Consider the following 27,493-nt stretch of genomic DNA (forward strand, 5'->3'; position numbering starts at 1 on the left):
ACGCATCCTGCAAGTCACCTTTGCAGTTTCCTTCCTATAATTAGAGGAAAAGGCTGGTTAGACAGTGAGGAAAAGAAATGTCTTCATCAATGCTTGTTCATGCTTTCTCTTAGCACTATTTTGCTGACGGGTGATGGGCAGTGTAAGCTTTTGACTGATTTGGTGTTTCTGAAAATTTAACATATAATTATTTTGTTCGGCATTATGAGGGATTGGATTAGCTGAATTTGGGTAGTAAATTGTTGCTCCACAGACTGTGGCCCAAAATATGTTTAATTCGGTGCCCTAAAAGACTGAGGGCACTGGCATATATGATGACTATTTTCTGATGTAATTTATGTACACCAGTGAATGAAATTCATTTAAGCATGCCTTCTATCACTTTTTTGACTTATCTCCGCTAGTTACCATAAGTGTATTGATATATTCCTAAACTGGTGTTTTGTAGGGGGCTGTTCAACAGGACTCAAACTATACCTCACTGATGAGGCCTAACATGCTGATTCAGCTTGTCTTCTTGTACTAGAGGGACCTGTTTTTGCAGATTAGAAGCAGTGTCCCTTTTGAGAAAGGGCCAGGAATGATTTGCTTTTGGCTTGTTCCTGTCCACGGTCACACGGTGAGCAAAAAAGCACAATGGACTGGAATGTGAGCCAGAGTAATTCCCAGTAGCTGATAATAACCCAAGCGTTCCACCCATCACAGTTTGTTTTTCTCTACAAGCTAAAGGTACCTGGGGCAAATATTTTGTAAAATGCCAACATTATAGCACAAAAGGAGGGTTACATCAAAAGAGCATTAGCTTATTTCTTGATAACTTCCTGTCCTCTAGCATTTGATCAATTTCATCGCACTCACTTCCCTTGTAAGCAGATGTACATTATCAAGAACGGACTAGTTGTATATTAGTAAAGTATCCGAATTAGAATATTATTTTTCTTGTGTTTGTACAGAAAGCCCAACACTCTTAAAATAATGCTCCATAATAATAGAACGCAAAGAGGAAATGGCATGAAACGTTGCACAACTCCCTGAACAGATGTTCACCTAGGGGAAGAGGGGAGGAGTTTAATACATTTTTTCCTTTTAAATTGTAACATCACAATAACAGGCTACTTTGAAATAATATACAGGGTGTTTGTTTGTGTGAAGTTAACATCAAGGTCTTCCCTTTAACACTTGATTAATCCTAAGGGCTAAAGCAGTCGACCTCAAAGCTGGGGAACCAGGTTCGAGTCTCGGCAGGGCGCTCAACATGCTGTGATTCTGGGCAAATCACTTCATTTCCCCATGCCTAACAAAATGAATCTATCTGCAACGCTACTGGTGATCATGAAAAGCGCCCTGATACCTTTGAGTGTGCGTTATACAATCCCCCCCCCCAAAACAAAAGATGCATACGGGAGACTGATATCCTAATGAGACATTGGAAGGTGCAAAAGCAACTCAAAGAAGGAAACCCAATATCCAGGAGAGTCCCTCTTAGTCCCTTCCCATCACCACTGTATGAAAACACAATGAACGAGCACAGATCCACATTACACAGAAGTCTTTCTTTTCTGTCCTGTTATACCTGTAGGTGTAGCTCCTCAAAGTGGATCCCATAGTTGTTCTTACGACTACTCCCTCACTGTGAGATCCAGCAAGCCACTTGCTAAGGTCCTTTGGCAGAAGAAATGTGTAATATATGAACAGACACTACAGTGTACATGTTATGAAGATTCTCTCTTTACAGACATACCTATTCCTGCTCCAGGAGCTCTGGAGAAGGTTTATTTCTCCTGAGCCAAGGCAAGTGGGACATTCATTTGAACACAGAGAGGGCTGCCACAGGTTAATTTTATAGTCATTCAACGCACCACAGAGGATTTCTAGATATTTGATTGATCAGTCCTTAAGACTATACTTGACTCTGTGTTACAAGGCTACAATCTTCAAAGTTACAGAAGTGCACCCCCTATGGTTTGCAAAACAGTTTCCAGTATCTACTCACTCATGACCCTCCCCTGGTCGGTAGAAACTGTTGTGCTATCATTAGCATTTATCTCAAATCCACTGGAAATTATAGCATAAGAAATAGGGAGGGAGACCTGGACAATGGAAAATATGAGAATGTCCTTCTTTTTTCACCAGATGAACAAGGACCACCGATGCACCGAAGCCACAAATGCAAAACCTAAAGTTGCAGAAACAGAGCTCTTTCCTTTGAGACAAAGAAGAGGTTCTCTTGCTGCACCATGTCTTAGCCCAGGCAGCCATACAACCCCTTACCAAACTTGTTGACAAAGGAGGCGGAGTAATCCCAGAGCCCGCAGTTGAGACCAGCAGAATGATTCCTCAACTCGTAGAGTATTTCATCCATCTCAAAGGAGGCCAGGACACTTTCTATCAGCACGGTGGCTTTAATGGTGCCAAGGGGAAAATTCATCTGCACAATGTGAAATCAAAGAAGAAACATTTTAGTAAAATACATGCAAAAGATTCATGGATACCAATTTTTACATATTTTTAAAAAAATAAACTATGCTAAATATTCATAGGAATTACATTTTCATACATAACTTAATTATGAATATGATTAACTAAAACCTAGTAATGATTGCCCAAATGGGCAGAAACAGCTGTAAGCATTATGAATGCCAGTACAGAGGGGGAGGCCTGTCACACCCCGTGTCGGTGTGCTCCGCTGCACAGTAAGGTGACCATAAATGGTATGTAATCTCCAGGACAAAGAGAGAAAGTTGTACAGAGAAAGAAAAGACGTGAAAGACGCAGAAAGAGAAAGTGGTCCAGATGAGGCAGGACAGAGAAATTGAATGGGGATCAGAATGAGAAAAAGAGACAGGGAGATATACATTCTGCTGTGTACTTGGTGTGCACACCACTGAGGTTGTGCTAGTGTGCAGAGAACTGATGTAAGTGGTTTTGTGCACAGTGCTAAGAAGCAGTAGGCAAGCTGCTACTGGTGCAGTAAGAATTATTGGATGTAAGGGGCATAAGAACTAACAGGTGTGTGAGACATTGCATATTGTAGGAGAAAAGCCCCAAGATTAGATTCCTCATGTTTTGATGAGTGGTGGATTGCTGTGTTTCAACAATGTTTTTAATTATGGGCTCCATGCTATTATATTGTGAGATTGATGAGGTGTACCTGCAGAATTGCAAGACCCCCTGTAAGTACTACTGACTTGAAGAAGCATGTAGTGAAGCTTCGCAGCCAATGGAAAAGTTAAGCATGGTCATGGCATGCCTGCTCCACCTACACTAAACAACATGTGGAGGCAGAAGGGCAGCAGTGCGCTGCATGACCTGTCAGTGCTGGCAACGTGTGTGAGGGCCCAAAGTAACAGGGGAGACAGCAAAAGTTTCAAGGGGGATATGGATGATAAAACCTTTAAACTTTCTGAAGAGAATGAAGAGGTATATTTGCCAAAATGTGCCAAATAGCAATTTATTGGTATCAGCTGTGCCCAAGGACCACCATGTTAGAGAATGTCCAGGACTACCATGTGGACCATATGCAGCCATCATTCAGTATGCACAAGAACCAAGCTGGAGATACCAAAGCAAAGAAAGCACCAGACTATTTCCTTTGCCGTGTCTCAGCAGAGACGTCAGCAAACACTCACACGAGACACCTGAAGACAGTGATGTACAAGATGAGGAGTCAGCCTCTGCCTCATCGACACGGGAGGCAGAAAACGAACCTCTGAGGACAAATTAGCTAACTAATGAGTGAAATTCCATCCGCCAGGTTCCAGCTTTCTGGAGTGAACCTCTAGTATAATGGTCAATGGAACAGAAGTTATATCTATCAACACCAAAGATGGGGGTACCTACAAGTTACATAGGATCTAGCACACTGTTAAACTTCCCTCAGAGCAGGAATGTTGCAGAAAATGTACCCTTCAAAGTAGCAGAAATCAGTCTGAGTCCAAGTTTGAAGGACTCATCCTTTCTTGGAGCAGTTATTAAAGCCCCTCTAACCTTTTGCAACATAGGAGCCTTATTTATGGTTATTTTTTTAATGAATAATCTCCTCCGCCTTGGTTTGCATGGAATAAAGAATGGATGCTGCACATTAATGAAACTTTGTGATAACCTACTAGGATTCTGCCATTGGGTTCAGTGCAAGCTCCAAATTCACTGTGGCAGACGGGGTATGCTATCTTGCTCCTCTGCCTTCCCTACCTGACCCTAGCCTGGAGATTCATAGGCTTCATTGGACCAAGTTAGGTCACCGCAGAAGCCAGCTAAACCTTCTGTCATCTTTGTCAGGGTGAAGGGAGGCAACGAATACGTGCAGGAATTCAAAACCAGTATTGCCTACCCTTGTGTAGATGTGAGATCCCAGTATTCTTTGGGCATTGCTTGTTTTGAGGAGGTGTCTTTATGATCCCAGCCATAACAAAACTGCATAGAGCAGGGATTTAAAATTGTGGCCCTTGGGAGTGTCTCCATTATTGGGTTTATTCTAGTCTTTCTTTACAGAGGACTGTTTGGAAGACGAAATTTAAATTTCTGACCAATGGAAATGTTATTGAATGTATAATTAATTTCTAATACCTCCATTTTGATATTTACATTTTATTTTCCATTACTTGCAAACAACAATGATGAAAATCAAGTAGTTCACTATAGATCTAGCAAATGCAATGATTCCTGACATATGACCTTATGCCATGACTCACCTTTGTTTCAGTCCATACAAATATGCGATCCCAAAGTCTTGCTTCCAGAAAACTTTCCACCTAAAGGACGTTAAAGCAGTGCATTGGTTATGAGATGCCAAAACATTAAAATTGTAGATAAAAAGATTAGAATGCTGCCAGATGAAACACGTGCATTCTGTGGTACAGCATCACATTTAAAACCTTGACAAAACCCAATAGTTTTGACTGTTTTATGGGGAAGAAATGTTGTGCTGCGAGCGATGTGGTGGGGTGCAAGTGAAGGGAAACACAGCGTGTGCCACATGGGAAGTGACGATGGAGGGACATACGAGAAAGGGGAATAGGAAGTTCTATTCTTTTTCCAAAGGTTCAAGCAACATAACATAATATAGTAAAACACAAACAGTGCTGTCACACTCGTCTACGACCCAATGTCAAATTAAATTACCCTTTATGGTGCACGTGTCCTTTAAATCAGATAACCTGTACAAAAGCAATTGATAATATAAGTCAAAGTTTTCACTACAATAGCAAGTGTTGGCCACATTACAAAAATTACTGGTTTCAAAAAGTGAGAAATTGAGGCATCCCACAAAAGTATGTAATTTTGATTAGCAGATAAGGTGAGGGCAAAGGCAGTCAGTCACATGCGTAGCTAAGCTCTAGGAGGCTAGGAGAGCTTGGTGGCAGAGCAAAGTTCCAATGGGCCTCAGTGCAAGCGAGGTGAATGACCCAGTAACTAAGGGGCAGATGTATCAAGATACCTATTTGCGATTCTCAAATAGCGATTTTTTGAGAATAGCTATTTGAGAATCGCAAATGGAATGTATAAAAAAATTGCAATTTTTAAGCGATTTCTTGATATTCCTTAATTGCGAATTCGCAAATTGTGAATTCGCAATTAAGAAATGTGTGTGCATATGGCACACATACATGCCCTAAGGGCATGTATGTGCGCCACATGGCACCTTTACAAATGCCAAAAAGTGCATTTGTAAAAGAAATCGCAAATTACCACCAACTACAAGTTGGTGGTAATTTGCGATTTCTTAATTGGAATTCGCAAAACTTGAGTGCTTCATACCTAGCATTTAAGGAATCGCAATTTTCGATTCCTTAAATGCTGACGCAAAATTAAGGAATCACAAATTTTGCGATTCCTTAATTTTGCAATGGGATGTCCATGATACATTGCATTTTCCGTTTTTTTTCTCGCAAACACTGCTTTTTTGTGAATCGCAGCGTTTGCGAGAAAAAAACGGATGATACATCTGCCCCCAAATCTCCCAGACACCCCGGAGAGATTGGGTTCTTGGTTTAAACAAATCTTCACGATTGGAAGTGGTTCTGTTTATCTATCAACTATACTTTGGTTTCTTTTAAGGAAAAATCATCGTAGTGCGAGATGAGTTTTAAAGCACAATGAGCTATTAACATTGTTGTGGGAAGGACTGAAATATAATTTAAATGGAGAATTCGAGGATTCATCACAGTGGATTTATATGGAAACTAACATCAGTCAAAACTGTATAGGAATTAAAGTCAATTTTAGAGGAGTTGTCTACATCTACATTGTATGTAGCCAAAGGATTTCAAGAGAAGTTTGTAGCACCCAGCCAGCTTTTTTTTTGAAAAAATAATGGTAAATAGGAGCTTCTGAATCATATTCAGCAAAACATATATCTGGCGATAGAATGTGTTTCATAGACAGTTCTGTCAACTATATCCTGATGTAATATCATTTTTAACTGGTAAGCAGGCGACTTAGGGCTAGATGTAAGTAAGTTGCATTTACCGATTCATAAATACTGAATTTTACCGATTCGGTATTTATGAATCGGTAAATATGAAGGGGGGAGATGTAGGTATTTCCAGATGTGGAAATACCGAATTGTTAATATTCGGTATTTACCGATTCGGTATTTCCTATTGATTCCTATGGGCTGTGAAGCCCATAGGAATCAATGGGAAATACCGATTCGGTAATTACCGAATCGGTAAATACCGAATTCTGCAAGGGTGCAGGGGGTGTCACTTTGACACCCTCTAGCACCCCAAATAGAGGCATGTGTACCATGTGGCACACATACATGCCCTAAGGGCATGTCTGTCTGTCACATGGCTAGGTGTGCATGCACACATGTGCATGCACACCTGAATTCGGTATTTTAACACCCAATTGGATTGGGTGGTAAAATACCGAATTTGTAGGGCCTTTGGGACTCAGAAGAGTCCCACCTACATCTGAGATTTACCGAATCGGTAAAAATACCGATTCTGTATTTTACAGAATCGGTAAATTTACCGAATCGGTAAATTTACAGATTCTGTAAAATATAGCCCCCTACATCTCAATGACCCATTTACCGGTCGGTAACGGCCGAATTCGTCCGTTACCGACCGGTAATGGCCACCTACATCGGGCCCTAAATGCCTTACAGCGGTGCACATAAGCTATGCCAGAGACCATGGTCCACAGGCACATGTACCAGAAGTTCACAATTGCAACAATGCACATATTTGTCCAATTTCCACAATGCTGTCTAGCTTACAGAGTGCTACAACAATCCCTATTGTACTCACAATTGTGCAGTAAGGCACACATTTGTCTAGTGTCAACAATGCTACTGTAAAGTATATTTCTATCTCGTGTCAGCGAGTACCAGGGGATACTGGGCCGCAAACCTGGGGCTGAGGGACATTTACCACTGATGTCCCCAGGGCTGACCTACTAAGACACTGCAAAATGGGAGCCAAATACACCCTTTCTGAGCTTGACTCTCATGACAGCCAAGGTGAAAAGTTAAAGACTCCTCAGAGAGGTAATGTGGGGGAGACTCAGAAGTCTGACAATGAAACAAGAGGCACATTGGCTAATGTCTAGTGCAGTGTTTTTCTTTGTAACAATAGAAGTACTTTAATTACACACCAAACTTAACCCTACACATAGGAAATGTTAATTAACGACACAGTTCTAACGTGTGTGCTACATGGTTTTAATCGCACAAACATATTCAGGCATACATATAGCATAGCTCACTGTAACATGGCGCAAGCAGCTTTCCTGCTTCTATTACCCGTAGGCCAGTCAAAGTCAAAGATAGCTTTATTCGATTCCATAAAAACCATAAAAGCACATATAAAAACATTAGGATGTTTAAAACTAACTTATTGATTGAAAGTATACAATTTCAGTTCCACTACATCAATTCATTTTCAGGCTTTATATGTGTCACTCTTAGGATTATTTTGGGTGTTTTAGTCCCTTTGGGTTCAATTACCCACTGAAGGTTTAGCAGAGGGGGAGATGGTCAATGTACAGGTTCATGCGGCTCAGGAGCTTGGAACGCACAAGTGTGGAGTGGCTGGTAACCAGAGCACGGGCGAGTGGTCCTGCTCTCAGTTCCCCATAATGCAGCTTGTGGCCCCATCTTCTCTGTCTCTCGGTGTTGGTGCTTGAGTATGGTGGCTCTGGGCGGAAGCAGAATGTCTGGAAGCTTCGTAAAGTCCACCACAGACAGGAATACTCGCACACTAGAGGGGCAGCAGCTGGGCTCTATCTCCTTGAATAGTCTCTTCGTGAAGGGTGAGGCACTCCTTCCCCTATTTTAGCAGAATAGATCACAGGCAGACACCCAGCTCTCCAACATGATGTACAGACATCAGGTGATGTTCCCTAAGCTATAAAAAAAACTAGCTATCAAAGATACCAGCTCTGGATCGCAACATTACTTTGAGTTCCCTGGGGAGCACTCCTTCGGTCAATAAAAAACTTAGAACTGGAACCAAGTGCGATCGTTTGGGTCCCACTTTTATAAACATTTTCCAGACAAGAGATGTTGATCCCTCTCTCAATGCCCAAGAACCAGTTTGGAATGGTTTCCTTTTATAGTTCATTTTTTCTTCGCAGATACATACATGTGGTGGCTTTTACAGCAGGTATTGATGATGCTGCCTCCAAATGAAGCACCCGCAACATGAGCACAATGAAGTGTGAACACTCTGCATCTGGCTGTCATCAGCCTTCTGGAGGAGCATTTAGGGGAGAGGCAAAGGGGAATAGGTCCTGCCTAGAAGACTTCCTCTGCTTGACAACAGAATCTGCTGACTCACCTCTCCTTCCCTACTATCAATCCAAATAGCAGTGCTCAGGAAGAAATAATAATCAGACAGTTACTAACAGGTCAGAACTGAATAACTAAGGCAGCCATGTCTCCATCCATCCATATTTCAATGTATGAGGCTACATCCTGTAACTCAGGAATGCACGTAATAAAAGGCACTGCCTGTCGAGGCAGCACTTCACTCTCCATATTGTGCTATGTTTCCAGTGGTATACAAAATGGATCCCACTGGTCTCTGCAGCCGTGGCTCACAAACAATAAGGAGCACTGCTACCATTCACAAGCCATACAACACACACATGACACGCACACAGGGATGTCAGTGCACGGTCTGGACATTAAAATGAAACAAAACTACATTTTTGGGGCCTGTAGACCCCACACTCATCCCTGAACACAAATAAAGTCTGATCAGTGCTACTAATCAGAAAAACAGCACGCTGCTACCACAGCTTAATGTGTGTGCTACAGACCACAGAACTAGGCTCTGTGTCTCAGAACCATGATGAAAATCCTAGGCATGCATAATCAAGTCAAATAGTTGTGCTCGGTGTGCCAAAAAATATCAGAATGCCAGAAACCCTATAGCTAGGACCTCTCTGGGCAGGTTTGCAAGCTTCTAATACCATGCAGCAGGCATCTCTACACCTAGATTTCACAATGCACGTTAACACACATTTCCCCATGTAATCCTGTTTTGACCAGTGCTTTTTAGGTCGAGCATTTGAGACCTCTTGTATATACTTTAGTATATACTTATATGTGTATATACTTTGTGGGCTCTGGAGATCAGCCCTAACATGTCTGCTTCCGCGTAGGGACTTTTTTTCTGATCAACTGCCTCTATTTAACTGTCTTGATAGAAAATGACCAGTAGAGGTCAGTAAAATGCCAGTATGGCTTTCTGCTTGTTCAACTGCCTCTATTTAACTGTCCTGATAGAAAACAACCAGTAGAGGTCAGTAAAATACCAGAATTGCTTTCTGCTGAGGGACTTTCTTTTTTTGATTTTTCTGGCAACTGCCTCTATTTAACTTTCTTGATAGAAAACGACCAGCAGAGGTCAGTGAAATACCAGAATCACTTTAGCATTCTCTAGATTCCAACCTATAGAAATTGTCTTCCACAAGCACCAGTAGACAATATTGTTTTCAAATCTTGTATTTTCAGTGGTATGACCACCGAAGGCCCCTCATTTTATATTATAAAATTTGCCGCTGAAAGGCAATATTTCTCTCCATGTGTTCCCATACCGGGCATGTCAATTAGTTTGGTGCTTACTTTCCCTCCATGGTAAAGAACAGTAGATATTTTAGCACCCAAGCTAATGTGCTGCAGAGCTAAATACATATAAGGTCCCATGGGTGAGCCTGATTGCATTGCAAATGCTTGTTTAGACTTATACATACTTCTGCTGTTGTAGAGCTAAAATGTAAGTGTGCTGTCTGGAGGGAACAACTAAACAAATAGTGGAACCTGACACATACAGATTACAAACACATTTCTGAAGTGGGCGCTCTATATTGCGGATATATTTCACTATGTTTGGAGGCTGTTACACACCAATGTTTACAGTATGTGCATTAACGCACGTTGTCTTCTAAATGGGAGCAGAGTTGTTACCTGTAGCCTACAAATTGAACGCTGGAGTAGGTATACATACATACATACATACATACATGGAGGTATCTGCTCTCATCATACACCCACACTCGCCAACTCCGCTCGATAGGTCATCACCTGGCCGTTGTTCCCCGGGTAAGGAGGGTACAAGGTGGTGGGTGCTCTTTCCGCACACTGGCAGCTAAACTCTGTAACTCACTTCCTATACACATTTGCAGCATCGATAATTACCTGGCTTTCCGTAAGGCTATTAAGACCCACCTCTTCCCTTCAATTTAGTCCTCCTTCTGTCGTTTGCCTCCCTTTCCGTCTGCTATCAGCGCCAGGACGCCCCTATGCCGGGACAGCTGTGCGCTCTATAAAACCTCATAACATAACATAACATATTAACCCAATGAACTCTTACTATGATTAGGACCAATGTTCTGCAAATTTCACAAACAACTCTGCAATACGTACATACGAAAATTCAATATGTCATATTGCTCGCATTTTAAACTATAACATGAAGAAACTGCTTGTTTTTCTGCTGTTTTCATTGTTTTTTCACATTTTTGGATTTATCTCTTTAATTATTTTGTTAACTAAATATTTTTCACTTTCATTTTCTAGGACTTAATTTGAGGCTGTGTTTGCTGCTGGTCAGCCCTCAATTCCCAACACCTGCACTTGTGAAAGTTCACAACATGGTGGCACTGTTTTTCTACTGTTGAGGTGAGGACATCAACAGAGTTTGATAATTGGATGTACATTAAGAATTGTTAATTCAAGCTGTCCAGGCATTCTGCAGTGGCCTTCTTAGAAGGGACCTATTATTAACGTTTTGACAAATTAAGCACTGCTACCAGTGGAAATATTCCCAATAGTAAAAGAAAAAATGCACAAAGAAACCAATAATTGTTGAAAAACCCGTGCATGGACAGCAGCACACTGCTAGCAACACGTACCACTAATTAATTTCTTCTGACGACAGAAAAACTATGGGCCCGATTCACAGAATGAATTTAAGACTAAATCCAAAACTTACTACTATTTGGTATTCACAGAATGCACTTACTACTTTCGGGATTCACAGAGTGAACTTACTACTTTCGGGATTCACAGAATGAACTTACTACTTTCGGTATTCACAGAATAGATTTAAGACTACTAACTTTACGTCCGCACTCGGGCCGGAAATTCTGGCCCGGGGGCGGAGCTTCCGGCTTGGGGGTGGAGCTGGCGGCCCTGAGGCGGAGCTTCCAGCCTGGAGGTGGGGCTTGCGGCAATAGCGGGGCTTCCGGCTCGGAGGTGGGGATTTAGCCATGGCTGAAATCTCCACTGATAGGCCGCAAGCTCCGCCTCTGGGCCAGAAGCTCCGCCTCTGGGCTGCAAGCTCCACCCCAAGCCGGAAGCTCCGCCTCCGAGTGCGGACGTAAAGTTAGTAGTCTTAAATCTATTCTGTGAATACCTAAAGTAGTAAGTTCATTCTGTGAATCCCGAAAGTAGTAAGTTCACTCTGTGAATCCCGAAAGTAGTAAGTGCATTCTGTGAATACCAAATAGTAGTAAGTTTAGGATTTAGTCTTAAGTTCATTCTGTGAATCGGGCCCATATTCTGGTTTGCAGAAACCCTCTGCTCTATCTCCAGAAGTGTAGTTCTTCACAACGTATTACATTCTTGTACTAGGTGCATTCAATTCTCATCATGATCATTTCTGTGAAAATATTAAAAGCTTTCCATTACTGAAGGCCGTGGATGGGAGCACCACCTGAAGCGCTAGGCTAAAAGCACTGAGTGCATAGAAAGGCTCCACGGTACATAGTGGAGTTAAAGTCAGTTTAAATGGGGCAAACTGAGGAACGCTGTCAAAATGCTGCACACTCCTAGTTGAGTTGAGGAAGAACACAGTCATGGGCGACTAAAATACAAGGGGAATTTAAAATCGGCTAGGGCACCCAAACATTTTTTGCCCCCATTAGCCAATTGACAGCCATAAAAATGGTGCTCGTTTGCAAATTGCAACAGTGTTGAACTTGTAAGGCACGCTGTACAGATGTTTTGTAAGGTAAGAGAAAAACAGCATGCGTCTGTGTTTGCTGCAGACAATGTTTGTGGTGATATTATGGAAATCACCAGTATAACTGCCCAATTAGACTGTAAACAGGCCCACAAACAGCCCAAAAAATCAACCCAAGCGCAGACATCTTGGCAGAGGTTGAAGTGGGCGGGATCTCAGTGGCAGGCTGTGTCCATACTTTTTTAAATTTGACAAAAAATGTTCCACTTCTTTAGGTTAAAAGGCTACTGTCCTGGGACAGTAAATTCTGCCATTTGAGATGCCTCAGCTGAAGTGGAGAGGAAGAGAGTCTCCTGTGCTGGAAAGCCAAGGGAGGGACAGACAGCTAAACAAGAAACAGGCCTTCTTGACAGGGTGCCTGCTGTCTGAAAGAAATGTAAAAGTGGGTAACAGTTAAATCTGCAAATGCAATTGCTGCTTGAAAGCCGGTATTTTGATGGAGTCACTTGAAGAGTATTCTTTTTGAGGGTCATTGACTGTAAGGTGATGGGAAGAGCTGTGGAGTGCGTACTTTTAATGGACACTTATAAAAAAAATTCGACATGGCGAAGAAACAGAACATTGGTGTAAGGTGGCTTGCATGAATTGACCATTTGATGACTTCATAGATGCGCTACAAGAAGATAGTAAGAAGATCATTAAATACTTAATAAACCTTGCTGGTTATGGAGTGAAAAAGTGATAAAGAAAGTCTCACCAACTGAAGCAAAATCGTACAAAAAGATAAAAGAAAGATTTGAAGCCAAGTTCAATGCAATGCTGGACAGTGATTATGAAAGATACATCATCAAACAATCACTACAACAGGTTGGTGTAACAATGGATGAGTTTGATTAAAGACTTGATACACTCATTAAGTATTGCACGTTCTGTGATTGCACCAACGAGGAAGCCATGCGTCTCAGAATCATCGATGGCTGCCTTTCCGATTCATTTAGAAGGGACATGTTGAGAGAAACACACCATCTGGAGAAAATGCTATTGGCTGCAAGAGCAGAAAAATTAGTAGATCAACAAGCTGCTGATATGGAAGCAGGAACTGCCTATCATGTTTCAGCCATGATCGTGAAAAGCAAGCACAAGTGAAAACAACATGCAAGTAAGTTGACATCTTTAAAGAAATCGAAGTTATGTTTCTGAGGGGGATTTTCATTTCCTGATGAAGATAAATGTCAAGCCATAGGACAAACATGCAAAGGTTGCGGGGAAGAATACCACTTCATAATGGTCTGCAAAGCAAAAGAGAGATTCAAAGCCTCACTGCTAGAAGAGAAAATGGGCGCCAGAAAGTTCCAGAAACATTCTCACCACCCCACAAAATCAAAAAGCAACATCAGCTATGACAAACTGAAACAAGTCTAAATCAATAGTTGTCAAGCACATCGTACAAAAGATCAGGGGCCCGTTGGGCAAGGCAGCACCGGCCCAGTCAATATACCTTCAAATCTGGCAATCATTAGAGTACATGGATGGAGTTAACTTTCCTTTTTGGAAGGAACAGCACATTTTGCTTTTGTGATTATTTTTTGGGAGTGTACATCCTGGACCTTAATTACTCCCAGTCCCTCTATCTTTGTTGATGTCTTCCCATTGCAATGCCTTTCTACATCACTGAGCTTATCAAGTAAATGTATCTAAATGGGATTCGTCTAGAGACGGTCTGTCCCAGTAGCATTCTGTTCTCCTTTTTGATGATCAGGTAAGCAGAATGCTGGGCACACAGACTACACTGGGACATAGCTTCTTCAGCAAGGGAAACTCTAGCATAATTTAACACCAGTGTGAGAAATGCCAGACTACAAATTAATAAAAACAGGATGAGAAGAGGACACCTCTCACTTGATTACAAAGAGATAGGGAAAATGCTCAGAGGAACACCAACAGAACCTAGCCCAGCAACCAACACCCCAGGCAAGAATCAGAAGCGTTACCAACACTGAACTATGAATATAATAGACCCTTGTAAGTCAATGGAAGAGCAGAGGTTTCCAAAAAAACGAATATCACAGCTTTTGCTAATTACGGTGAGGTGGATGGTTGCAAGACCCACACTCCCCAATGTAGAACAGCTCATAGGGATAACCCATGCTACAATTAACATCCATAGTATTTAGGGGGGAATTTTACAAAATCTGCCATCCCCCACAGAGCATCACCTTAGGGAAAACCCCCATTGAGCAAATAACTTCACCCACACATAAAGGTGCCAAACATGGTTGTTTGACTACTCTCTCCATTGAGACCCTTTCTAGGGAAAACCCAACAGCAGTCTTCTCAAGAACCTAAAGTGCCAAAGGGTAAAGGAATTGGCAAATGATTTGTTAACCAAAATGCAAGTAGCATAACATACACAACACACAACACCATAAATTCAGATCCAGGAGTTTCCTTGAATCCATTGTAGTTGTGTCACTTGCATCACATGTGAAATATAAACACTCCATTGCAGTGTATATACGTAGGGCAAGAGGCAGCAAGCTTGTCTCTTATCAGTGCAAATAAAGGATAACAGATGTTCTAACTGTCAGGAAGCTAAAGGCAGGGAAATCCACGCGTCCAAGCACATAGAATGGGAACACATAAAAATGAATTCACGCACGGTTGACCCTTGTTTAAATGCACAGAGCTCCCCAATTTTCCACCAAATCCATTGGCTCCTGTTACAAAGTTTACCAAGTTCAAGGCAATCTGGCCTACTTTATTTGGAGGTCTCCGATGTTTGGTTTCCAAGTTCATACTTCGCCCCTTTACTGCTATGTAAGATCTGTTGAAGATAAAGTGCACTACAATTCTAGGGAAATCAAAGCCAGAGAATGTTTCTGTAGTGCCAACATCCCTTTTGCATGCTCTTATTCAAAGTCATCAGAGGAATTAAAATCAACACACCAACAGCAATATCATCATTTTTGTGATGCACAGGTGTTATAAGAGCACTCAAAAACGTGCACATAATATACAAAAAGAGCTCCTTTTAAGCACTGATAGGACATCAATAGTAGTTACCTGTATATGTTTGTCTGTCCCAAGAGGTGGGGTTCTTTGTATTGCAAGTGATATACATTTTGACATTTACTTACTCACCTTTGATAATTGCGATAGAGACTGCCAGAGCCTGAGGGGTGGGAGTGGGATATGTAAGTTGGGGTTACAAGTTCAAAGTTAATGACCATTGTACATACTTATTGATGACACTGTACTCGGATTTATCTGTGTAATTTCTGTATAATAGGTCGGGCAAAAGGTCATGAATGCAATGTACACAATGCCAAATTGGAAATGCAAATATACAAAGAATCAAATTGATGGTATGTAAAGGTAATAAATGAAAATCAATAAAGTATGTTTAAAGAAAAATACTTACTCACCTTTGATAGGTAGAAGAAAGGGCCGCTTTCATTCTCAAACAATGTTTTCCCAGTGTGGTAAATCAGCAAGCCAAAATCAAAGAGTGGTCCTGGAATCTCCCGCCCATTTACCTGTCAACGAGTGAACATTATAACACATGAGATCAACTGCAACACTATTAGTAAGGCCAAGCTCTGGAAACAGCATCATTTGTGACATGGTCCCCACACTAGTTCTTGCATTCTCACACAGTGTTGTTTCCCTTAATAAACAGCATGCACCATTACATGACAAGGGATTGGGGTTCCTTTTCATTCCTCAATCTGTATACTAGGCAGTTTGTGTGTACCATTTATGTGATGTCACTTTAGTGCAGTTGCCAGGTAATTACAAGGATTTGATTTGTTAAGGAGCTCCTGATTTCTAAACCCCATGTACGAAGCATAGTTTGCGATTGGGAATCAGACATCGGCTCTTAGTGCTCATGGCCTCTACAAGAATGGCCAGGGCATTGCTTTGGAAATCCATACATCTAATGATGAGAGGCAACATCTTGTGGCACATAGGCCCTGTTCCTATTTCAGTTGGAGGTAAAGGACGGCCAGTGCCTGAGAACATGGGTCCCATATCTTTGGGAAGACAGTGATCATGGATCATAGAGATAGGATCACAGGCACTCTACACAAAGGGCCTGATTCCTCTGAGGATGAGGCAAGTTTACAATTTTAGATTAGCTTGAAATGGTTAAGAGAGTGATGCACATATATGGAGACCTTCTTTCGGTCTGTATAAGAAAGAAGACAATTCTGCCAGTGTGGGGTGGGTGGGGTGTGTAGGGCGAGAGAATATTTTCCTCTGGTGTGCTCGAAGGTCAAACCAACTATTGTTCAAATATTATCTAATAATCTTAGTTCTGTCTTCATGAGAAGTTGGAAAAATGTTGAGCCACTATTGAGTCGATTGAGAAGATAATGGTGTTTGATACTCATGTCATAAGGGACGTGAGAAACTCCTTGTAAGTTCTATGTTAGAATACTGACGACAAAAATATCATCCTGCAAAAACATGACTTCACAATATCAGTCACCACTAAATTGTGACAGTAACTAGTCATAGGTAAGGACAGATTTACTATTCTTAATTCCAAATGTACTTACCTTAAATAAATAAATACATATTTTACTCAACCTGTCGGCAGCATTTGACACCGTCTACTACTATCTAGTAATTCAATGTCTGACAGATTACTCAATCGATGGTGCAGATTTGAAATGGATTGCATCTTTTCTCATGAACAGAACTCAAACGGTACAACTTGTGTCTTTGTCTTTTACACCTTAACCCAGGTGTTGTCACATTTGCTATTTATTCTCTCTTTTTGCCTCTGGCTAAATTGCTTGTCAGTTCCAACTGACCTTTTGCATGTATGTAGGCGATACATAGATCATCTTCAGGTTTCATGGAGAGGATTCTGAGATGTCAAAATACATATCCCTTGAATTAGATAAATTCAGGACTGAACGTTCTGAAATTTTCTACAGCTTAATCCATGAAAAACAGAGATTATGCGCATGTAAAAAGGTTAAACATTTTCGAATATTAAATTGTGACCTGCATGTGGTCCTTGCCCGGTACAGGTAGTTACAAAGTTAAGGACTCTGACTGATTCCGGGCTCTTGATGATGTACCCGTGAATACCACCACAATTAGCTTTTATAAGCTTTGAGCATTGAGAAAAGTCCTTCTGTTCCTATCTTTCCCCTAGTGTGTGATGGCAATCGATTCATTAGTCCAATCTAGGATTGATTTTGCCCATCTAATCCATCGGAGGTTATCATACAACACCATCGCTTCATTGGTTACTACTAGGAAAAAGTATTCTCCGTTGAACAAGCATGCATATTCTCCTCAATAAAGAATCTGCGATTGGTCTCTGAAATGCTCCCTAAAATACCAAAACCTAGACTTAAAACTTGAGGCAGAAGAAAATTTAGAGTTCAAGAAGTCTTAATATTGAATTTAATCCCTTAAACATTGAAAACCTATCCACCTAAACTTTTGAAAAATGCAGAAAACTTGGCTTTTCCACTTAGGCCTCATTCACAATGGGTTTGTTAATGGCGATTAAGACGCAGTAGTTTCTAGAGCACTAGGAGTCCCTTGTAAGGCAAAGGATGTGCTTTAAAAAATAATCATAAATAAATAGGGGTCTTGGCACTATGGCTATGATGGTATTAATTACTATATTCCTAAAAGCAAGGATTATGAATTAAAGTGTATGAAGAAAAAATGGGGTTATTTTTATTGGTCTGCTAACAGGAAAAGGTAATTTACGGTGTTTCATATCAAATTTCTGAAAATATGTAACATGCATTCTCCATTTCCAGTAGAAACATTTGGACGCGGCTATTGCCCAGGTAAGTACTGTTATGGAGAGGTAGCACTATTTCCCCTGAGCAGTGTTTGCACCCAGTTCTACTACTGTGCTAGTAATACGCTCATAAAAGCAAAATGCTTTCACAACATACATGGTGCTTTATCTCATGAGAGAACAGCTGCACATCATGCTTTGTATTTATTCATTTACATATTTGTCTTTTTCACCATCACAACCTGCATGGCATCTTGGATGATCAACCAGCATATGGTGTTATTCCTTAGAGCTTTTTCAAAGTAACATGAAAAGGTGGAATAAAATCAATCCACAACAGAAGTATTCCTTCTATATGGAGAAGAAAGTATCCATTGTGATGGCACACAAGAGAGTGGTGAGAAAGAATTATACCAATGCTGAGTTTTATAATGTTTTCATGAATGGGTACGTTCAAGAATGTGTATGATACAATTAAATAACTGAATGTATTCCTAATAAATCCTAATAGAGGACTCAGATGCCAATATCCTCAAAGTCTGTGAATAGAGGATATTACTGATGAATATTAACAGTCAAAGCACAATTACACTGGAGCAGTTCCAGCAACAAATTTACCACACACCTTTCTGTCACAATTACAGGGGCCTTCTAATATAGAGAAAATAAGAGACCTCTTTACCCAGTCTTGTATCTCTAACAATCATCAACAGTAAGTGTTCCTGAATGTTCCTTTGTTTGATGATGTGTACCTGGGTTAGAGAGATATTGTGACATCATTCACTGGATAGTCCCTTTAACATGTTTATAAGTGCATTGCTAATATAGAATGGGTATACAGTCTCAGTAGGTGTGTCACCTCTGGGCATAATGTCTGAAGGCGCGGAGAACTGTCTGCATATGTAAACAATATATTTACATGTAAAACTGACTTTATCAATCAATTGTCAGTCTTGCCGCCTGAGTTTTCGACTTTTCCATGTGTGAACCTTATGTATGCACAGAAAAAGCTTTTTTAAGTGGCCTCAAAATCTGTGGACAGTGAGAGTATAATTTCTGTAAACCAGAATATACGTCCTGTTTTCCCGGGCATACCTCAAACTTAGTCCTGTGGAAAAGTCCACCTATGAAGGCAAACCTTTATGAAAGAGTAATTTGAATTTCACACAGAAATTAAAGTTCGGATTCTGTCAAAAAGCTTTCACTGTCGATATTACGGATTTGCCACACCTGTAACTGACATTTCAATGAGTATTTGTTTAGGCGTCAGGGAGATGGATGAGGAAATGTAAAACAAAGGAGAGGAACATTCACAAAGTTGTTACTATGAGAGTATTCAGAACCATTTGCAATGCCTTTTACATGCATAATTACAAACGTTACTGCATGAACTACCCAAGAGTAAGTGGTATAGTGCACTTAAAGCCTAGTTTAAAGTGGGTGTAAGGAAAACAAGACCTTTGATAAATAATGCAATTGTCCACAAAAAAGAAAAAGTAAAAATATATTTTTAGAAATGTTCTAATTTCATAACACTAGGTATTCATATTCTCTGTTATGGGTGAATGCTGAATAACTGTAGTTAGGAAATATGTCGGAAATGTCTTTGAAAAGCATACATTCATGAACAGGACAGGTTTTGAAACTTATAAGGAACTTATACATTGCCTAAGTAGTTCTGCGTACTGGACAAGGAGTTGTTAATCTTCGTAATGAATAGGCTTATTCATTTTGATCTAGAGCAGTGGTTCTTAACCATTTAACTTCTGGTGACCCCCCTTGGAAGCACTATTGAAAGCCGAAGACCCCGAGTTAAGACAATTATATGATTTGAACCTCAAACCTATACACACAATTACAGAAACAAGTATACATCAAACACATATATAAGTTATGAAATACTTAATTTCACAAACAAATAAATAGAACAGTAAAAATTTACATTTGAATCGTAATTTTGGAGCTTTTTAAAATGTACTTTTTTCTAAAGGATATAGCAATATGGCTCTAGCTTATCACCTTCCCTTTTTTGCTCGTAATGCAAGTGTTTCAATTGTGCCCACCAATAATCCATACTAGATTCAGTTTGCTGTACTTATACTGCTCCCACAAATCAAGCTAAGGATACCAACTTAATTTTTAGCCTCCAATTTCTAGTTTCAAAACATTTATAGAGGATTTTAAAATATAGAATTTTACATGTTGCATTTTTGAGGTATATGTACCTTATCAATCTGCTAATATTATTCAGTTTTCTAAACAGTCACAGACCCCCTTAGTAGACGTTGCTGATCCCTGGGAGTCTACAGACCAGGTTTAAAATGAAGAGACACATACCATCATATTGTGCTCAACCATATTCCATGCTCGTGGTCTAAGCATTAATACGGGTGCTTTTGATATAGGTGGTACATCTAGATTAAAGAACAAAAAACAAATATGTTACCACACCAAACACATTAACTCACACAATTACACAAGGGCCCAGTTCAAGATGTATGTTCTTACCAGGAAACTTTTGGTTAACAGCCTGGCAAATATTGTAGATTCCTTTTACTTGATTAAAGAATGTTGGACAGTTTCCATCATCGAAATCCACCTGTGTGCCAGAACAGTAAAGAAGAATTGGATGAGTAGGTCTAAAACACCAATACACATCCACAAAAAGGCATCCTTGTTGTATGTAGGCATCGCCTCTGGTTAGCATTATATTAAAAGCTTGGCAAAAGTATAAATACTGTAAACATAAGATAAATAAAAAATTTCTAAGTCTATTATTTGTTTACATGTATGCTTTTTTTTAATGTTCTTAATTACTTCATTCATTTTCTTGGAAATAACTCCAAGTTAATTGGAGTTAATCCAATCTCCCCATCCTGAAGATAGAGACCGTGCTGACTTTACTTAAAAAATATGCTTAAACAAACTACTCCCCTATGGGATGGCATGAACTGAGCCCTTCCACAGCAAACACTTCCTATTTTGCCAATCTTCCATGGCAGACACACTTCCAGTCCTAATCTTTCTGTGGCATTTGCTGCTGTACTTTTCACTTTTTCATTACCTTATTGGAGGCCCTGGATTGACCCGTGCTTCCTTTCTTCAAATCAAATGAGGGGTCTGTTATACCCTACTAAGTTGTATTTGCATGTACTCCAGTCCTGCTGCCTCTAGCTGCTCAGCCAGAGTGTGAGTTGGTTACAGAATGTGTGACTGTGATGTGTGGAATGTCTGGGTGCCTGAGTGGATGAGTTGTGACAGTTAGAGATGGGCTGAGCAGCTAGGCAGGCTGCTCCTGGTGGGGCTGGTACCACACCAGTGCTGGCTGGACTCAAGACTGATGTAACTTGGACATAAGACTAAATAAAGAAGACTTGAAAATACATCCTGGCTCCTGGTGTCTACCTTTATAGGACACAACATATTTTGGCGACGAGTGGACTTGGTCCCTAGAGACTCTTGGAACAGCACAGAAACAAAGGGACTACAAAGTAACGAAAAGAGAAACTAAGAGATTCCACAAGCAACTACATCTACAAAGAAATTATTTCCAGGCAAGCCAGCGCCAGCCCCACCAGTGTCGTTTCCAACGGACCGACTCACCGACCAGTGTCATCACCAACTAACACTATAGACTGGGAATACTACAGCCACCTAAAGGATTACAGTGAGTTGGAGGAGTAGTTCAACTACAGCCACATCTGGTGTCCAGGCACATCTATCTACAGTGACTTTAATACTACAGTGACTTCAGGGTAACTGTTGTCTTGTTGTCTCATCATCTTCAGAAGTCACAATAGCCTGCGTGCTGTGCCTGCACTAATAGGCAATTCCTGATGTCTAATTTTGTCATACTTCAACCTAAACCAACGTGAGTGCTGCAGTCACAACAAACTGCGTGCAGCGCTTACTCATATGGTCAACTGTTTGCCATGTTTGTACCTGGATCTTAACAGTATGCCTTGACAAACCATTTTGGTGGAGTGGTTACAGGTGACAGAACGTGTTTGCTCAACATGACACTCCAGACTCCGGACAAGTCTGAAAGTGAACGTTGCCCATGGTGTTATGTTGTTTTGTGTGAGTAGGACATTTTTTGTCTTACTTTCTTCGTGTCTGCAGCCCCAACCGCCGTTCAGAATTAAAAAAAATGCTGCTTGTGGAAACCGTTTTACCAGCGATCATACCTTTTCTACATGTTTTGTGGCAGGATTAAATGCTGATTTTTGAGAACTTAAGCTGTGAGCATAATTTTCTTTTTCTTTTTAATTATTACTGGCAGCGCTTTACCTTAGACCAGTGCTTCCCAAACTGTGCGCCGCGGAACCCCGGTGCGCCGTGATGAGAAGGCCGGGGCGCCGCGTCGCCACGCACCATGTGGGAAATTGGAGCTGCAGAAACTTGTGGGGGGGTTTGAAATGGCACTTAAAAAAGGGTTTGGCCCAAGAGCGCACTGCCCTACGTGCGTACGTATGCTCGGACCGTTTAAGTAGCGTTGTTGCTGCCCACCTCGTCTCGTGTCTCCTCGCCTAGCCGTGCTTCGCCTCGTGGGACCCTCTTTAGAAGAAACTCGGTGAGTAAGGCTTGTAAGCCTTGTAGTGCCGCGCCCTAGATGCGCACTTTCATGTAAATGTGTGTGTTTTTCTGGGATTTTTGCCTCCGTGCTGTGAAATCTGCTCCCTGTCCATCTCTGCTTTGGGGCACACTGTCCATGTGCCCAAACTCCTCACAGTGCCTATTAGCGTGAGGCACTTGGGTAGGGTGACCAGGCATCCCGAATTTGCCCGAACGGTCCCCGTTTTTCACCAGCTGTCCCAGGAGATTTCATGCATTTTAGCTCATGTCCCGGTTTTTAGAGAGGGTCGGCTGATAACTGCATAGGTGCATTTTTAGGTTTTACAAAACAGGAAAAGCTAGCAGTTGTTTCAAGAAAGTAATTTAATTACCAGGCAAGCTTCTCGGTTTAAAAATGGCATTTTATGTATGTTCTAACTGTCTGTTCTGTAATTCGCTGCTAAGGAGCGTTGTCATGATGTGCCCTGGCTTGAAGTAAAACGGTAGTCCTTCTTCTATTTTAGTGAATTGTCCCGGTTATTGGCTTAAAAATTCTGGTCACCCAAAGCTTGAGGCACACAGGCAGCGTGAGGAGCTTGGGGCACACAGGCAGCGTGAGGAGCTTGGGGAACACAGGCAGCGTGAGGAGTTTGGGGCACAGAGGCAGCGTGAGGAGTTTGGGGCACATAGGCACTGTGAGGAGTTTGGGCACATGGGCAGTTAGCGTGAGGAGCCTGGGGCACACAGGCAGCGTGAGGAGTTTGGGGCACACCGGCACTGTGAGGAGTTTGGGGCACACAGGCAGCGTGAGGAGCTTGGGGCACACAGGCAGCGTGAGGAGTTTGGGACACACAGGCACTGCGAGGAGTTTGAGCACATGTATAGTTAGCGTGAGGAGTTTGGGTTACACAGGCAGCGTAAGGAGTTTGGGGCACACAGGCAGTGTGAGGAGCTTGGGGCCCAAAGGCAGCACGAGGAGCTTGGGGCACACAGGCAGCGTGAGGAGTTTGGGGCACACAGGCAGCGTGTGGAGTTTGGGGCATATGGACAGGCAGCGTGAGGAGCGTGGGGCACACAGGCGGTGTGAGGAGTTTGGGGCACAAAGGCAGCATGAGGAGCTTGGGGCACACAGGCAGCGTGAGGAGTTTGGGGCACACAGGCAGCGTGAGGAGTTTGGGGCATATGGACAGGCAGCGTGAGGAGCGTGGGGCACACAGGCGGTGTGAGGAGTTTGGGGCACATGGACAGCCAGTGTGAGGAATTTAAGGAAGACCACAGGAAATACTCCCGAGGTCGGGCTTACATCCCGTGAACCGGTAAAAAACGGTGGGGAGCCACGGCCAACTGCCAATTAGGTCAAGGGAGCCACGGGCCAAAAAGGTTTGGGAACCACTGCCTTAGACAATCCAACCGCTGCCTAGCGGTTTTAAAATCTGGGCATGAGTCTTCTTCTGTCCACGCGCAACCTTACCTGATGTATCCTCATGGGATACGGCATGATGCGCTCATCATCGAGGAATTCTCTATGATGGATGTTCTTTACATGGGACGTCTTTGGAGCACCTACGTGCCGGGAGCCACCCGGTGCAACGCCAAAAGCGTGCCGCCATCTTAAGGTTGATGGTATAAGAGTATAAGAATGGAAACCTCAGCAACAAAGAAAAACCGCTGACATGTCTACTACTCAACTGTCGGTCGGCAACGAAACATGCATCGGATATAGCTGACCTCATCATCAACAAGGACATTGATTTAGCAGTCCTTACTGAAACATGGCTTACGGAATCCTCATCCCCTATCATGGATCTCCTAGTACCACCCCAATTCAACATTTTGAGACTCGACAGACCCATAAAGTTAGGAGGAGGCATAGCCTGCATTCACAGATCCGATATTGAGGTCAAACAAATCCAAGCCGACCCCCTAGAATCAAGCGAATACCTAGGTCTTAATTTCAGAACAGCTACCAAACAAAGATTCAACCTCCATTCTTTTTACCATCCACCAGGAGACAGCGAAAAGTTTACAGAGGAGCTAATGGAGATCATAACGACCAACTCTAATGACGGCGTCAATAATATATTTCTTGGCGACTTCAACTTACACTGGGAGGACCACAACGACAAACTGGTCAAATCGCTGAAAGATTTCCTTGCTGAACTGAACCTTACTCAACTATGCACACAACCCACACATTCGAAAGGAGCGACGTTAGACTGGATTATTGCGCGAAACAAAGATACAGCAATCCTCTCTATAACACCATGCGACTGGTCGGATCATCATGCCATAACATTCACGATACCTATAATGGAAAAAGGCACAACCAGACAACCCCTCAAGACCAAAAAATGGGTTAGAGACACAAGAGATGCAAACTTAGAGCTACTAGTGGAAAGCTGTGAAAGGGACCTAAAACCTCATAACAACCTGCAGAACGTAAACGAACTAACCGAACACTATATAACAACGGTCGAAGCTATTGTCAATAACACCATGCCATTAAAACTGAAAAACATCTCGGAGAAGACAAAAAATCCATGGTTTAATGAATCGCTAAATGAAGAAAGGCGCAAATTGAGAATGGCCGAAAGAAAATGGAGACAACACCCTTCATCCCCAGAGCTGAAAGCACTCAGAAAAATTAGAGGCCAATATAATAAAATGATCATCAAATCAAAACAGGAATTCATACGGTCAGAACTGGATAGTGCCAAAAACAGACCACGAAAACTCTTTGAAATCCTAAAGCAACAATCAAACAAATTAGCCAAATCTGCCCATGAGAACTCAAAAACACCCCTAAATTGTGAAGAATTTTCTACATTTTTCACAGAGAAGGCGAAATCACTAGAATCAGAGCTCAAAGACGCCGTGGCAAACAACATTCCCATTGAACAAATGCCTACGAGAGATACCGCCGTTACAACGGAGAGTACCATAACAAAAAATTAGGCAAGTTGGGATATGTTCGAACTATATGACCAGCACAGTATCGCCAAAACGCTTTCCAAAATAAAACCAAACAATCACTTTCAAGATCCCCTTCCCGCAAAATGTGTAAAAGAAATCAATCACGTTTTGATTCCAATATGGACCGAAATTATAAATGCCTCACTATCACAAGGGATCCTCCCTGACTGCCTAAAAACAGGTCAAGTTGCCCCCATAATCAAAAAACCCACAGCAGATAGATCAGACCCAAACAACTTTCGCCCAGTGACCAACATCCCGCTACTGGCCAAACTAATTGAAAAATGCGTACAGAACCAACTAAGCCAACACATCACCAAGTTCTCACTGCTTGATGAATGCCAATCAGGATTCAGAGCAGGGCACAGTACTGAAACAGCGATCCTCCATATTGTTGACGATGCGCTACAGGCACTTGACCAAAACAAAGCATGCCTACTGATTCTCCTCGATCTGTCGTCGGCCTTCGACACCGTAAATCACGAAGCATTATTGTCCAGGTTACGGGACAGGATGGGTCTGTCAGGAATTGTGCTGAAATGGTTCATCTCTTTTCTACAGAACAGATCACAACGATTCCTGGTCAACCAGTCAATTTCACCTCCATGCCCTATTTCAATCGGAGTCCCTCAAGGATCAACGTTATCCCCAGATCTGTTTAACCTTTACGTTGAGCCGCTTACAGAAATTCTCCAAAAAGCACAGATATCGTATCACATGTATGCAGATGACACGCAAATATATTTAAAGATCTCCTCCCTAAAAGACTTGGAACTAGTGAACAAGGCTTTAAAAATGGCTCTGCAATGGTTAACTACCAACCAACTGAAGCTTAACGCCAACAAAACGGAGTTCCTACTAATCTCACCAGCAAGGAGCCATACGGAAATAAAGGAGTGGACGAAAGTGGTGACTGCGCTAAACTGCACCCCAACATTAATCAAGTCAGCGAAATCTCTAGGAATCACTCTGGACGAGAATCTAGACATGAAAGCCCACATCAACTCAATGGCCAAGAATGCTCGATTCCACCTGAACTACTTAAGAAAACTGAAACCATTCATCTCAGAGGCGGATCTCAAATTGGCTATCCAATCCTTAGTTATCTCTAGGATTGAATATGGCTGCACCACCTTAGCGGGCTTACCAAAAATGTCCACAGCACCATTGAAAGCATGCCTAAACGCTGCGGCAAGAATTATCACCGGATCCAGGAAATACGACCATATATCGCCACACTTGAAAGCTTTAAGTTGGCTACCCTATGAAGCAAGAATCCAAATGAAGATAGCTTGTATCACCCATAAAGCGCTACACCACAACACCCCAGGATACCTAGCGAAGAAAATCCAGCTATCGGGAGGGAATCGACCAGCGAGGAGTACTGAAGAATTTCTACTACGGCCAGCCTTTTTCCACAAGAAAAAAACTTATGACAGAGCGTTCTCAGGAGCTGCCCCCAGAATATGGAACTCAATTCCTCCTATCATCAGGAAGATCCAAAATGTGGCATCATTTAAGCGAGAAGTAAAGAGCTTTCTGATGAAGAAATACACTACCTAGAATAGATCAGTCACGAACTGACAATGACCTAAATATCATACTTGTTTACACATTTTACCTATGATAGAAATATATCCACCTCTGACTTTATTTATCATCTACCTCTTATCATCTACCTCATATTTGTTGTCCGTATAACTGTTTGATATATATGTCTACCTAGAATAGATTAGTCACGAAATGACAATGACCCAACTATTCATACTTG

General features: G+C 41.8%; 1 protein-coding gene across 5 annotated transcripts in view; it reads right to left on the minus strand.

Annotated features, from left to right (window-relative positions):
- Positions 1-27,493, minus strand: part of LOC144818914 (malate synthase-like) — a 388,110-nt gene that overhangs the window by 96,513 nt on the left and 264,104 nt on the right. For all 5 annotated transcript variants that reach the window (XR_013607176.1, XR_013607175.1, XM_078676787.1 and 2 more), the window contains exons 4-8: positions 20,704-20,794; positions 20,533-20,609; positions 15,845-15,955; positions 4,692-4,751; positions 2,272-2,428 (exon numbers count right to left, since the gene is read on the minus strand). Coding sequence is in view for 3 of the 5 variants with exons in the window: in XM_078676787.1 (XP_078532913.1) it covers positions 2,272-2,428; positions 4,692-4,751; positions 15,845-15,955; positions 20,533-20,609; positions 20,704-20,794 (496 nt within the window). In the remaining 2 variants the exon portion in view is untranslated. The remainder of the gene's footprint in view (positions 1-2,271; positions 2,429-4,691; positions 4,752-15,844; positions 15,956-20,532; positions 20,610-20,703; positions 20,795-27,493) is intronic.

The sequence above is a fragment of the Lissotriton helveticus genome, chromosome 2_1 (assembly GCF_964261635.1).
Source record: "Lissotriton helveticus chromosome 2_1, aLisHel1.1, whole genome shotgun sequence".
In the NCBI taxonomy this organism is placed as follows: Eukaryota; Metazoa; Chordata; class Amphibia; order Caudata; family Salamandridae; genus Lissotriton; species Lissotriton helveticus.